The sequence below is a fragment of the Tenrec ecaudatus genome, chromosome 13 (genome assembly GCF_050624435.1).
Source record: "Tenrec ecaudatus isolate mTenEca1 chromosome 13, mTenEca1.hap1, whole genome shotgun sequence".
Taxonomy (NCBI): domain Eukaryota; kingdom Metazoa; phylum Chordata; class Mammalia; order Afrosoricida; family Tenrecidae; genus Tenrec; species Tenrec ecaudatus.
The window spans coordinates 66995236-67011242 of record NC_134542.1 but is presented as its reverse complement, the minus strand read 5'-3'; the positions used below and the strand labels follow the sequence as shown (position 1 = coordinate 67011242).

Below are 16007 nucleotides of genomic sequence, written 5' to 3'. Positions count from 1 at the left end.
TTTGATTTTGTGAAATTAAAATTATTTTAAAGAGGAATTTCAAAACTGATACTTAAAAAAATTTTTTAGTCATAAAACTTTATGTAAATCTGACTCTTGCTTCTAGCCTGGGATAGCTCCTCAGAGCGAGGCAGGGACAAACCCATTCATTTGCACTGCTCTTCAGAAAATGCAGTCGTCTCTGAAGAGCATTCCAGACAGGAAACTAAGAATCTTTATCATTCTGGAAAATAACACCTTTATGTGTTTTTTTAAATGATGTACATATTCAAGTAACATTAATTTTTATGACCAATTCCTATGATCAGATTTCCTATGTAATCCTCAACAGACTCATCCCAAAGAGGGAAGAAAACAAAAATGAAGGCTTATGAAGTTTTCCAAATTTGAATTAGCATGGATTTACCTGTTTCAAAAGTGAGGTGGGGAAATCGAGCTACCATATGACCCAGCAATTCCACTACTGGGGATCTGCCCAGAAGAAATAAGAAACAGATCACGACCCCTCATCTGCTCTCCAATGTTCATCCTTGCGCAGTTCACAACTGCAAAAAATTGGAAACACCCTAAATTTCCATCAATAGAGGAATGAATAAAGAAAACACTAGTATTTACAAACAATGAAGTATCACACGTCCCAAAAAACCATGCCGTTGAGGCCCCACAGTGGGGAGGGTGAAGATTAAGGACGGCAGTGGGGAGGTCTGTTTCTATTTCCACAAGAAAGGGAGAGGGAGAGTAGACCTCATTTGGGTGTGCCAGTTTACGAACCACATTACTGCGTGGAGCAGCTTGCTCCCAGAGATGACTGCAGGGCCAGCCTCAGCTCCAGAGGTGACATCCTCTCCCTTGATGACAGCCACAGAGGGCAGCTCAGGAGAGCGGCCAGTCTGACTACCCACCTGGGTGGGGCCAAGCCAAGATGAATGTGCAACGCACCACAAAGTCCGTGAAGAATTCCTAGCGTAGACTTCTGACTTGGGGGACAGCACTTGGTACCCCAACTGAGCTCTGTGTGGATATACTCCCAGTACAGGGGTAGCTAGGGGTGGGGTGGGGGTGGGGAATAGACTGCTCCATCCCTGATGGCTGGAAGAGCAATGTGGACTTAGGAGCTTGCTTTTCAGACATGATAACTGAATACAAAAAGGATATAAGAAGGGTTAGGTATCAGGACCCAGGAGAGGTGGTAGCCCTGAAAGAAATGGGGACTGGAATGATGGTTTTTAACATGTGCCTTTCTTTCTTTAAACAGAGACGTCTTTATCTGCTCGATGTCATTATTCTTGTTAGAGTCGTAACTATTTGCATGTTTTTTGGTGTTTATCTATACAAATAATCCAGGATGGGTGACCTTACAGAGACAGTGACTGAATTGATGGTTCCTGGAGGGCATGGGAGGGGAGCAGGGAGTGGGGAGGGAAACGGGGAACCAATAATGACAGGCACAAGAAAATAGTAAGTTTTCTAAAATGGACAACAAGGAGTGGGTAGCTTTTCTTGACATATTTGAACAATTGAATTGTATCTGAGAGAAATTACTGAAATGTAAATGATGGGTAAAAATAACTGGGATTGAAGGGAAAAAATAAAAATTTATATATATGTAACATATATTTAATAAGGACGTGGATGGACTTGGGGCTTCTAGTTAAATCCTTCCTCAGTACAAGAATGATTTGGTCAAATAATGTGGCACTGTATGATACTCACTTTCCTGACATGACATTTCTTTCCTGACATTGCTAAAGACAACATAGGTGCATAAGCAAATGTGGTGAAAAAGCTGATGGTGCATGGCTATCGAAAGATACAGCATCTGGGGTCTTAAAGGCCTTGTAATTTAACAAGTGATCATCCATCAGGGAAGCAACAAAGCCCACATGGAAGAAGCACACCTGTGTGATCATGAGGTGTCAATGGGAAGCACACCTGTGTGACCATGAGGTGTCATTGGGAAGAGGTAATTAAAAAATACATAACCAACCCAAAATGAAGAGGGCATGGATGCAGTAGAGGCCCCAAACTCACTTGCAGGGTAATTGGACATTCCCTCTCAGAAGGGCCACACAGAACGGATGATAAATCCAGGGTGCAGTATGGCACTGATGAACCACATAATCATCTGCTAGTTCTTTAATATTTCCTCCACTTACTATTAAGGCTGTTATGCATTTTTACCTCATTAATCATATTAGATTTGTGTATGTTCATTGTATATTTAAGATTGTTCAGAACATGAAAGTCAAAATAGATAACCCTGCAAAAACAGTAACAGGAGTAATGGCTCCCTGAGGGTATGGGGAGAGGGGCAGAGAAGTGGGGGAAGAAGGGGGCTGATAGCATTGGTGACTGTATAACTCTACTCAGTGGGATGGAACAACAGAACTGTATGTGAATGGATATAAGATATGTCAATAAAAAATTATTATAAATAAATAAATAAATAAATGTGAGGTGGGTTTTACTTTTTAAAGTAAATATCATTAACATTGTTGGAGTGTTCACTAGCCCAAAGATATTTTTTATCTATTCCATTATAGCAACTTAAACCTTGACTACGTGAAAATCTCCTACTTTAAAAAGCCCACTTGGCCTGGGAAGACCACATGAAGCATCAAAGAAAACTCTCTCTCTACTATTCAGTTGAAACTTCAAGAGTTGGTCACAAGAGGAAGTCTCTAAAAAGATAGAAATATTCTGAAAGTAGGTCTCAGACCAAATTAATAACATCAAATACTCTGACAGGTTCTAAAAGAACTGAATTCATATTTTCACTTTAATTATTCTGAAGAAGGAATTCTAATGAAATGTAAGTAATTTGCATATGTCTTACTGTATAATCATTATTGAGAGATCCAATGACTAAGCAGTCCAGAGTGAGCGCTCAACTAATTTGATTTTTTTAGATTAGATACAAAATATATGCAAGATCTCTGTTATAAATTATTTATGTTACGCAAAATCTTCAATTTAACAAGCTTTCATTGAGCACATAGTAGATGTTATAAACTGCGTTAGGTTCGGTAGGGAAAATAAGAAGAATAAAGCACTAACACTGGATTCAAAAGCTTAAGATAACAACATTTCCATTTTATCAATGGCGAAAGCCTCCTAGATTTCACTGCATTTCAGTCCTGTCCTGTTCCTACCTAAAATCTGATCATATTTGTAGTTAGTAGAAACAGTTTTTGATGACTCCTCATTGTCCAGTTTTCCAACGTTTTCACACAAGAACCTTTCTTGCACACAGAAAGAAAAAACTCTGAGGCCTGGAGGCTTTAAATCAGATAAGCCACTCGACATTCAGAATTCATTCATGCAGATGTTTTTAGTTGCTCCACAATACACTCATATTTAGTTTTTATATAAAAATAATGGCATGCTTTCTCCCCACAAATTGAGTAAACCGACACTCCAGTAAGTGCACCTTGTTATTTTTGTGCCTTCACACATCCACCCACTGCCAAGCTAAAAATACCACCAAGACGGAGCATCACAAGTCTACCCAGGTTCCAGTAAAAGGCTAGCACACAAGGTCCCCAGCGCCACCCCTCCCGCATCTCCCAGGGCAGCAAACTAATGCCTCGCCAAGTACCTGCAACATAATCTCTCTGCTGACACTTGCCAACACACACACACACACACACACACACACACACAAATATGCACCTCTTAACATAATATTTCATGCCACTGATGGTTTTTTTCTTAGAATTCTCCCACTGATCCAATCACCAGATTTCACCCATGCCTCACCACTTCTGTGAAGCTGATTGCTCCAAACAGGGTTATCCATACCCTCCTCTGGGCCTTACATATGCCACCATGATAGCACCCCATCCCAGACATATTGTGGGGTATTTTCTTGATATATTTACCCCTTTTCTGAGCAAAGAGCTTCTTCAAGGCATGAACCCCATTGTGTTTGACTGGGTTGACATTCTATCCCTTCACTCTATTGATCAAGTTGACATGAAATTATTTAACTACCACACCCATTTTATTCATGTTTGTATTTCTAAGGCCCAACAGTGCTTAGTAAATGATGGTTGTAAAATATGTTTGTTAAATAAATAAGCAGACATATACATAGATAAATTACATTCCCCGATCTCTTCCTAGATTTTTCTTCATAGCGCTGGTGAGCTTCTACCATTCTATTTAGTTTTATATTCTTCATGGTCTATAATTTATATACTGATGTAAGTCTAGTGTCTACAACAGTGCTTGAAACATAGTAGGTGCTCTGTATTTATTCAATGACTGAAATATACTTAAAACCTAAAACCTGTTCTATTCATATTATTAAATATAAAATGTGACTTTTTCAAGGGAATTATTTTTTTAAATGCCAAGATCCTTGATAATGGCAGTAATTAATAATCTTTATAAACTTCTAAGGAAATACAGTTTAAAATATTTTTAAATTTATTGTTACTAAGATATTCAGTAGACAGTTTTCAGAAAACATTTAAAGGTTCTTACCCATCCTTGGTTTGATCAGCTACTCCTGCCAAGAGTTGCACAATCTTTGGATTGCTATTTGGATCATTATACAGTCCAAGATAACGCTGAACGAAGTCTTCCGGGGTCATGTAATGTTCTCCATCAACCTCAGTACTGGCATACTAAAAAATAAATAAACAGTTAAGTTTATTCACTATCATTTGGTAGCCCACAAATATTTTGTGAAAGGTCCGCTAAAAGTCAGTAGTCAACTCAAAAGAAATGCAGGATTGTCACCTGGGTCATGAAGAAACAACCAACTCCCTAGTGCTTGATTTACAAACCTTGGTAAAGTGGTGCTACATGCTGCGACATGGACAGCCCCTGAGCTCATGGAATAGAAACATTCAGTAAAGGAGCAGCCCAGGACCAGTCAACTGGTGCAGTTATTGATCTCTCCCTGTCTGAACCAACAAAGAGTAAGGAAAGCCAAAGGTTCATGGAGACAATGAGTCCAAAGAACGAATGGGCCACACAAAGTTCCACCTGACGGCCTGGGACCAGAACGAGATAGCTGCCAGGCAACTGCTCTAAAAGGGATCACAGGAAATGGTCCTGTATAAGGTGGGAGAAAATGTGGAACAAAACTCAAAACCGTAAAAAGACTACTGATAGAGCCTGGTGGAACCCCCGAAACATGGCCCTGGTCACCCTTCTTCCACTTTGGATTGCAGCTAGTCAGTTTAGTTAACTACTACCCAAAAAAAATCTATCACAAAACTTCCCAGAAATAGACTACAGGGGTCCCCTCAAGTACCAGCATGACAAACTGAAAAGAAAAAACCTTAAAAATATATACAAGAAGAAAAAAATATATATATATATATATATATGAAGATACATCATAAAATTTCAGACCATGTAAATAAAAAGAAAATCCTGAAAGTTTCGGAGAGAGGAAAACAAAAAAGATTCCATAAATCATGAATTACGGGTATTCACCTCAACAGCAACATCTAAAGCTTAAAGGCAATGGAAGAGGCCTTGAAAAATTCTGAGGAATTATTTCCAATTTAGAATCCCAAATTGAATCAAACTTGCAGCCAAATGTCGAAATAAGTTTAACGTGCTTTAAGCTATCTATCCTCTCAATACATTTTTCTTCCTGCACGGAAGCTTTCCAGAAAGCTATAGGAGAACCTGTTTGACAAGAAAGAGTATAAAAAGCTTAGAGGAAGATATGGGGCCCAGGAAGCATAAAATCTAAGACAAAAAAGTAAGAATAAAGGCAATCATTTGATCTCTTGACTGCTGCTTCCATAAGCATTAATTGTGGATCCAAGCGAGATAAAATACTTGACAACTTCAATCTCTCCTCCATTTATCGTGATGTTGCCGACTAGTCCAGTTGTGAGGATTTTGGTCTACTTTACATTGAGTTGTAATCCGTACTAGAAGGCTGCAATCCTTGGCCTTCATCAGCAAGGGCTTCAAGTTCTTCCCACTTTCGGCATGCAAAAGTCTTCCTCCAATCCTATAAAGCTTTCCAGGAGGAGACAGCCTCAGATTTTTCCCTCAGAGTGAGTAGTGAGTTTGAACCGCCAACCTTGTAGTTAGTAGCCCAATACCAACCCACAGTGCCTCTGGAGCTCCTTCTCCTCCTCCCAGGTCTCTGGAGATTTGGCACATCTATAAAACACAGACTGAATAATCTCTGAAATCTCTTAAGCAAAGGTTACGCAAACACAGTGTGAAGGGAAAACCAGACTGTACAATGTTGTCACTAGCAACAGTGAGTGAGCCTGTGGTCCTCTTGTCAGTTCCTGCTAACAGCTTCTCCACTCATAACCTGACACACGTGACCGACTCTCAAAGGGGCCACACAATGTCAGGGAGATATTGTAATTCAAAGGATCAACACAAAGACATCTCAAAGTAGATTTTTTTAAGTAGAATTCAAGGAGACGGACAACCAAGTCCTTGCCCATCTTCCGCAGAGTAGAACATGAGTGCCACCCAGGGCGGTGCCCATGGAACGAATGAGGACGGGTTCAAAGGCGGCGCAGGAGGGCTTGTGGAGGGAGAAGGAAGGAACCTTCACCCTGGGCTTCGAAAGTAAAGGCCACTTCCAGCTGCCAATGAGGAGGGAAGCCTAAAAATAATCATGTGACCCCCTACGCAAATAAGAAAACGTCTGTTTTCTCTCGGTGGGGAGGGAGGAGAGGCTGGGGGGAGAGAAGCGGAGGTGAAGAAGGGCAAACAACGCTCTGTGATAGTGACAGTGAAGCACAAGGTTGTGCAGCGTGGCGCTGGAAAGGCGATTTCAGGCCAGATGATGAAAGCACTTTAAATGCTAAAATGGATCGTCTGAATTTTACTCCCTGGGCTGCGGGATGGCATCGAACAGCTGAAAGCAGAGGAGCGCGTTGGCCTGCTCTCCTTGCTCTCCCTGGTGCCAATGTGAGAGCGGGGTTGGCGAAGCGGCGAGCGAGACTGCATGACTGCTGCGCAGATAAGAGGGAGATTCAACCAAGGCGGTTGCGGCAGCAGCAGTGAAAAGAAACCCTCGGTCACTCAGTTCCCCGTCCCAGGCAACCAAGTCCTTGTACACATAACCAGTTAGTTACACAAACATTCATGAATACAGGGTTTGGTTTTTATCAATTTCTCTTTCTTCTAGTGAGAGCATATTATGTATACTGTTTTTTCCATACATTTTGCTTCGCCCACCGCCCAGGTTTAGTCCTTTTGAAAAGCTCTCTCTCTCTCTCTCTCTCTCTCTATATATATATATATATATATATATATATATATATATACACACACATACATATATATACACATATATATATCTCAAAAACTCACTGCCATCAAGTCAATTCTGACGTATAGCAACAGAGTAGAACTGCCCTTTTGGGTTCTCCAGGTTGTAAATCTTTACACAAGCAGCAGAAAGCCTTCGTGCGCTCCCTCTGAGTGACTGGTGTGTTCGAACAGCTGACCTTGTGGTTAGTGGCCCAACTTTTAACCTATTATACCATCAGGGCTCATATATATATATATATATATATATATATATATATATATATATATATATATATATATATATATATATATATATATATATATATATATAAAACCATGAACCATTATCATCAAATCGATTCTGACTCATAGAGCCCTGTAAACGCTTTCCAAGGCTGTATATCTTTACAGGAGTTGACAACCTCGTCATTCTCCCAACGTGCATCTGGTGGGGTTGAACCATTGCTCTTGCTGTTAGCAACCCAATGCCTACCCCACAATGCCACTAAGGCTCCATATATGTTCATCTATAGATAGATGTGTGTGTATCTATACATACATACACACACACACACACACACCAGAGTGTAATTTATTTTTAAAATGGAAGAGATGGGAAACCATTTCAGAATTGGCATGTTAGTATAGATAGAATTTGAGAGGTGTCTACTTGTCTACCACCATTATCTACACAGAACACACACACAATGGAAGTATACTGGACTTAGGGAATCACCAGAATTTCACAACATTCTTGACTTTAAAACTATCAGGAAATAGAACTGCCTTAGCACACAGCAGGCAACCAAGAAAACAAATGCTTTTGTTGACACATGTTGGAACAGGCTTTGCCAGTATCTGTGGTTATAAACGATGCCAGAGAATCACTTTCCCTGCGGTGTTAGCTAGTGTTTCCCCTCTTTCTCTCTTAGTCTATTTTAACTTGATTTTAACTAAAAGATAGAGTGTATTGCTCAGAGGGAAAAAACTCAAGTCTCATCCACAAGGACTCAATACTTGACTTTTAAGGGAGGCAGTGAACTAATTGGCTCATTAAATTAGACACAATTACTTGGCAATGTCAGTGAGCCTGTTGATTGAACAAGACAGAAGAAGGATTTTAGACCTAATACTAGAGTCTGCCCACAGTTAGTCCAGACGCTGAAACAAATGAGGTGCAACACTAATAGAATAAACAACAGTTTCTAAAAAAAGTAGATTTAAACTAAAAGTTTGGTTGTTGTGGTTTCTTTTAACTTTTAAAATATGGTAGATATGCAGATTTTAAACAACTAACTACTTTTAATACTTCATATTCTCATTAACTGAGAAGCAGTGTTTTGTAGAGATTAAAAGTATAGTATAACAGATCTAAAACTCAAAATAAGAAAATGTTAAGTGGCTGTATTGATACCTACTCTTTCTACTAACCAAAATGATGGATGTTTACACTAAAAGTGACCCCAAAGAAGGCAGTTTTAAAAAAACGTTTTTGCTTTTCCACCCATACTAAAGATGTAGCATACCAAGTAATTTACTCATTCCAGAAGACCATTCCATAGTCTCACTACCATTTTACAGGACGAACTAAAGTGTCTTTCAATGAAACTAACTAAATAGTATATCCAGGCGCCAAATAACTTTAGAGTTAATCATTTGCCATTTAAAAGATGTCTCTTGAGCAGCTGTAAATCCCTCTCGGGCAAAAAGTCAAGGGCACATGAAAGGCACTGCAAGAAGTAGCTGACAGTGGCGGAGTAAAAAGAGGTGGTCTCTTTGCTTGATTCAACTTTTTTGCAAACCCACGAGAAGTACTTGAACATAAAAGTGCACACAGCTTTGACATTTCCAGAAATATTTATATTTACACTGGACATACAGTTCACAAGTGACTGAAACGGCCTTGGCATTCTCAAGTTTGAGAACTAAAATAGACCTTAAGAGAGATTAGAATCTTTATATATTTAATCAAAACTATTGCCTATAGAAGATGGCAGTATATCACATGCAAATTTTACATAGCAAATGACACTGAACTATGTTTAGCTCCATATGAGAATAAAATCATCTTCGGTATCTCGTAATGTATTGTCTATGAGATCAGCATATCAAGGCCTCAATTGGCTGGTGTAAATGTAATAGTAATAACTTTTACAATCTGCCAAATTTAACCATAAGTGAAGGAGTGCTGGTGACACAATGTTTGGATGCTTCAGCTGTTAACTGAAAGGGCTGCAGTTCAAACCTGCCATAGGGAGGAAAGATAGGCTAGGACACAGAACCAACGTAACCACACTCAACAGCCACCTTGAGTGACCTTTAGAATGTGTGCAGGCTACCTCAGAGTTTAACTGTTAGGCCAGACCTTGCCAAGAACTTACACATTATCTTACATTTCCATTGAGTAAGGAAAAAAACATTAATTTAAGATTCAATGATGTGACATAAAATCATATTTGGGCTTAGTCCACAGAGGATGTATACCCTTAGCAATGATTAAGAGCATTTCGTTAACATATTTAAAGACAGTTTCATTAATTTCATCTTTTAAAATTTTTTAATAGTTGCAGGGAGTAGGAATTATCGAACGTGGCTCTTCTAGCCAAAGTCTCTAACTCCCACCAGATGACCTTTCCCTGCATGGGTCTGGTAAGAAAGTGAGAGACTGATAGATTTCACCAGTGAGTGATTGCAAATTCACCTGTGAGTAATGGCAGGATTCCTGGCATGGCATCCTGCTGGGTATAAAATCAGCCTTCAGAGAAGCAAAAGGGAATCTCATTATCAGCAAGAGCCAAGATTGTTGCATATCTTCTGGACCGGAGATGCCTGCACAGTGAACCCCCTGGATCCAGATGACAACTTAACATCAGAGGAACGGCAGCAGGACCAGGAGCCAAAGCATGGAGTAGAGTGGTGGACTTCCCAACCCCATGAGCAAGGAAAGCAAGTGCTTTGGTGCAGGAGACTGTGGGTGGAGAGCCCTTTTGGGGTCAAACGACCCTTTCACAGGAGTCACCTAAGACCATCGGAAAACATATAAATATTTCACAATATATAATTACATAGTGTTTTGTGATTAATCACTATGCTTTTATTATGTTTAATTTGTAACAATGAAAATACATCCTGCATATCAGATATTAACATTATGATTCATAACAGTAGCAAAATAACAGTTATGAAGTAGCAAAGAAAATAATTTTAGGGTTGGGGGGTCACCACAACATGAGGAACCATACTAAAGGGTTGCGGCATTAGGAAGGTTGAAAACCACTGGCACAGGGGGACAGGAGGCCTCAGTCCTACGACACCCTGTCCTGCTTGACCACTGGAGCGGGGCGACACAGCAGCAGGTTCCAGCATCGCCACATTCTCTGCACCTGTCAGCCAGCCACTTTCCCTTAGAAATCCCTAATGGAGATGCCAGGCGTGGTATGGCTAAACACAGCATCAAACGACCTAGTCTAGATACTTAAATGGGGAAGTTGGGCTTGCTGACCCATGGAAGTAGAGCTGAATGTCTGCAGCTTACTGGAGGAGGGTGCTTCTGGGTTAATTAATGCAGGAAGCATAAGCTGAATGCTTCTCTGGGCATTTATCATCAGGCTTGAGAGAAATTTGGAACATGTCCTTATAAATAACTCAATCCTCCACAAATCTCACTGGCATTACAATTTGTTACTTCCTTAATAAATCATGAGTTTAATTATAAATTCTGTCTGAGTTTCTGTGTAGCCATTGCAATGGATATTAGAACCTAGAGGTAAATTCTAGAACATTAATTATACCAGCACAATAGTTTTACTGAGCTATAATTAATATATAATACAATTTAGTAGGTCAATCATTTTAAAAAGGAAAGCAAAATCATCACCACAAGCAATTCTGGAATATTTTCTTCCTTTTTGTACCCAGTGCTATTGACTCCCTATTTCCCCCCACCCAACATCCCCTTCGGTGACACCAGGTAATTATTAATCCAGTTGCTGTCTTCATAGATCCACTCACTCTGATTTCCCTATACAGAAAAACAAACAAAAAATACAAAACATAGACCCACCCATCCTGACTTCCCTGTACAGAAAAACATACAAAACATAGACCCACTCATCCTGACTTCCCTATACAGAAAAACATACAAAACATAGACCCACTCATCCTGACTACCCTATACAGAAAAACATACAAAACATAGACCCACTCATCCTGACTTCCCTATACAGAAAAACATACAAAACATAGACCCACTCATCCTGACTTCCCTATACAGAAAAACATACAAAACATAGACCCACTCATCCTGACTTCCCTGTACAGAAAAACATACAAAACATAGACCCACTCATCCTGACTTCCCTGTACAGAAAAACATACAAAACATAGACCCACTCATCCTGACTTCCCTATACAGAAAAACATACAAAACATAGACCCACTCATCCTGACTTCCCTGTACAGAAAAACATACAAAACATAGACCCACTCATCCTGACTTCCCTGTACAGAAAAACATACAAAACATAGACCCACTCATCCTGACTTCCCTGTACAGAAAAACATACAAAACATAGACCCACTCATCCTGACTTCCCTATACAGAAAAACATACAAAACATAGACCCACTCATCCTGACTTCCCTGTACAGAAAAACATACAAAACATAGACCCACTCATCCTGACTTCCCTGTACAGAAAAACATACAAAACATAGACCCACTCATCCTGACTTCCCTGTACAGAAAAACATACAAAACATAGACCCACTCATCCTGACTTCCCTGTACAGAAAAACATACAAAACATAGACCCACTCATCCTGACTTCCCTGTACAGAAAAACATACAAAACATAGACCCACTCATCCTGACTTCCCTGTACAGAAAAACATACAAAACATAGACCCACTCATCCTGACTTCCCTGTACAGAAAAACATACAAAACATAGACCCACTCATCCTGACTTCCCTGTACAGAAAAACATACAAAACATAGACCCACTCATCCTGACTTCCCTGTACAGAAAAACATACAAAACATAGACCCACTCATCCTGACTTCCCTATACAGAAAAACATACAAAACATAGACCCACTCATCCTGACTTCCCTATACAGAAAAACATACAAAACATAGACCCACTCATCCTGACTTCCCTGTACAGAAAAACATACAAAACATAGACCCACTCATCCTGACTTCCCTGTACAGAAAAACATACAAAACATAGACCCACTCATCCTGACTTCCCTGTACAGAAAAACATACAAAACATAGACCCACCCATCCTGACTTCCCTGTACAGAAAAACATACAAAACATAGACCCACTCATCCTGACTTCCCTGTACAGAAAAACATACAAAACATAGACCCACCCATCCTGACTTCCCTATACAGAAAAACATACAAAACATAGACCCACCCATCCTGACTTCCCTGTACAGAAAAACATACAAAACATAGACCCACCCATCCTGACTTCCCTGTACAGAAAAACATACAAAACATAGACCCACCCATCCTGACTTCCCTGTACAGAAAAACATACAAAACATAGACCCACCCATCCTGACTTCCCTATACAGAAAAACATACAAAACATAGACCCACTCATCCTGACTTCCCTGTACAGAAAAACATACAAAACATAGACCCACTCATCCTGACTTCCCTGTACAGAAAAACATACAAAACATAGACCCACCCATCCTGACTTCCCTGTACAGAAAAACATACAAAACATAGACCCACTCATCCTGACTTCCCTGTACAGAAAAACATACAAAACATAGACCCACCCATCCTGACTTCCCTATACAGAAAAACATACAAAACATAGACCCACCCATCCTGACTTCCCTGTACAGAAAAACATACAAAACATAGACCCACCCATCCTGACTTCCCTGTACAGAAAAACATACAAAACATAGACCCACTCATCCTGACTTCCCTGTACAGAAAAACATGCAAAACATAGACCCACCCATCCTGACTTCCCTGTACAGAAAAACATACAAAACATAGACCCACTCATCCTGACTTCCCTGTACAGAAAAACATACAAAACATAGACCCACCCATCCTGACTTCCCTGTACAGAAAAACATACAAAACATAGACCCACCCATCCTGACTTCCCTATACAGAAAAACATACAAAACATAGACCCACTCATCCTGACTTCCCTGTACAGAAAAACATACAAAACATAGACCCACTCATCCTGACTTCCCTATACAGAAAAACATACAAAACATAGACCCACCCATCCTGACTTCCCTATACAGAAAAACATACAAAACATAGACCCACCCATCCTGACTTCCCTGTACAGAAAAACATACAAAACATAGACCCACTCATCCTGACTTCCCTGTACAGAAAAACATACAAAACATAGACCCACTCATCCTGACTTCCCTATACAGAAAAACATACAAAACATAGACCCACTCATCCTGACTTCCCTGTACAGAAAAACATACAAAACATAGACCCACTCATCCTGACTTCCCTGTACAGAAAAACATACAAAACATAGACCCACCCATCCTGACTTCCCTGTACAGAAAAACATACAAAACATAGACCCACTCATCCTGACTTCCCTGTACAGAAAAACATACAAAACATAGACCCACCCATCCTGACTTCCCTATACAGAAAAACATACAAAACATAGACCCACCCATCCTGACTTCCCTGTACAGAAAAACATACAAAACATAGACCCACCCATCCTGACTTCCCTGTACAGAAAAACATACAAAACATAGACCCACTCATCCTGACTTCCCTATACAGAAAAACATGCAAAACATAGACCCACCCATCCTGACTTCCCTGTACAGAAAAACATACAAAACATAGACCCACTCATCCTGACTTCCCTGTACAGAAAAACATACAAAACATAGACCCACCCATCCTGACTTCCCTGTACAGAAAAACATACAAAACATAGACCCACCCATCCTGACTTCCCTATACAGAAAAACATACAAAACATAGACCCACTCATCCTGACTTCCCTATACAGAAAAACATACAAAACATAGACCCACTCATCCTGACTTCCCTATACAGAAAAACATACAAAACATAGACCCACTCATCCTGACTTCCCTATACAGAAAAACATACAAAACATAGACCCACTCATCCTGACTTCCCTATACAGAAAAACATACAAAACATAGACCCACCCATCCTGACTTCCCTGTACAGAAAAACATACAAAACATAGACCCACTCATCCTGACTTCCCTGTACAGAAAAACATACAAAACATAGACCCACCCATCCTGACTTCCCTATACAGAAAAACATACAAAACATAGACCCACCCATCCTGACTTCCCTATACAGAAAAACATACAAAACATAGACCCACTCATCCTGACTTCCCTATACAGAAAAACATACAAAACATAGACCCACTCATCCTGACTTCCCTATACAGAAAAACATACAAAACATAGACCCACTCATCCTGACTTCCCTATACAGAAAAACATACAAAACATAGACCCACTCATCCTGACTTCCCTGTACAGAAAAACATACAAAACATAGACCCACTCATCCTGACTTCCCTATACAGAAAAACATACAAAACATAGACCCCAAGAAAAGGACCCAGCAATAATGACCCAAAAAACCCAGAAAATTTTAATCTAAAATCAGAAGAAATCAATTCAAAATAGGTCAAAAAGGAGAGCTACTGTCAGGTGTTACATTCCAGCCCAACGACAGCTGTTAAAATCCACTTTATAATGCTCTTTGTCTGATAGTAAGGGTATTCACACTCCTAGACTATGATCAGTGGAGATTCACCAGAGAGTCCATGTAGGAGCCTTGCATCCTTAGCATTCCACAAATAGGTGTTTAGAATTTAGGCTGTGGTACAGCTTCCTCCTCCAGGTTTGGGTTTTATTATTTACAGTCCTTGGCTCACACAGGTTGGTGTGCTTCCCATACCTAATAACTTATAGTTAAAATACTTCACACCTGCCTTTAAAATAAACGATTGTTTTAAATGCAATGGCATGAATTAGAAAAAGTCTAAATGAGTTAGGAAATGTAAGTCAGGGGAAATAGTATAAATCAGCAGCTCTCAACTTGTGAGGTGTGACCCCTTTGGGGGTCGAACGACCCTTTCACAGGGATCACCTGATTCATAATAGTAGCAAAATGACAGTGATGAAGTAGCAATGAAAATCATTTTATGAAAAAAAAAGAAAATAATTTTATGGGAGGGGGTGTCACCAGAACATGAGGAACTATATTAAAGGGTCAGGGCATTAGGAAGGTTGAGAACCACTGGTCTAAATGATACAAATTGCCTTTGTTTAAGTGGGTTACACATTCAGAAATCGATTCTTGATTTTCTTTTTCTTCTTTTAAATTTATTTCTAAAAGATTTTCCAGAGATGTAAAATGTTAATCTCTTATGAAGAGAAGGCTGGTTATGGTTTTTGGTTTTATCCTGTTTGCCGTTTTTGTTTTTTTTTAAACTTTATGCAGTGCACCAAGGCCATGGATTTTCAGGTGTGAACACCAACACTTAGGTCACATATCTAGCAGCACTGTTTTTTAATCCAAACATTTGCTGAGATCAACTGTCCCCAGTTACTGTGCTCACGCAAAACCATGTATTAAACACTAGCTATGTGCTGGGGCATGCACGGTACAGGGATACAGAGCTCAGTAACCCAGTTCCTGAAGTAGCTCAGAGGCCAAGGCG

At 39.8% G+C, this 16007-nt stretch overlaps 1 protein-coding gene across 1 annotated transcript in view; it reads right to left on the bottom strand.

The window, feature by feature from the left end:
• The window catches only part of SLC25A12 (solute carrier family 25 member 12), a 91458-nt gene that overhangs the window by 61345 nt on the left and 14106 nt on the right, over positions 1-16007 (bottom strand). Inside the window, exon 3 of the mRNA XM_075529289.1 lies at positions 4489-4631. Within this exon, the coding sequence (XP_075385404.1) occupies positions 4489-4631 (143 nt within the window). The remainder of the gene's footprint in view (positions 1-4488; positions 4632-16007) is intronic.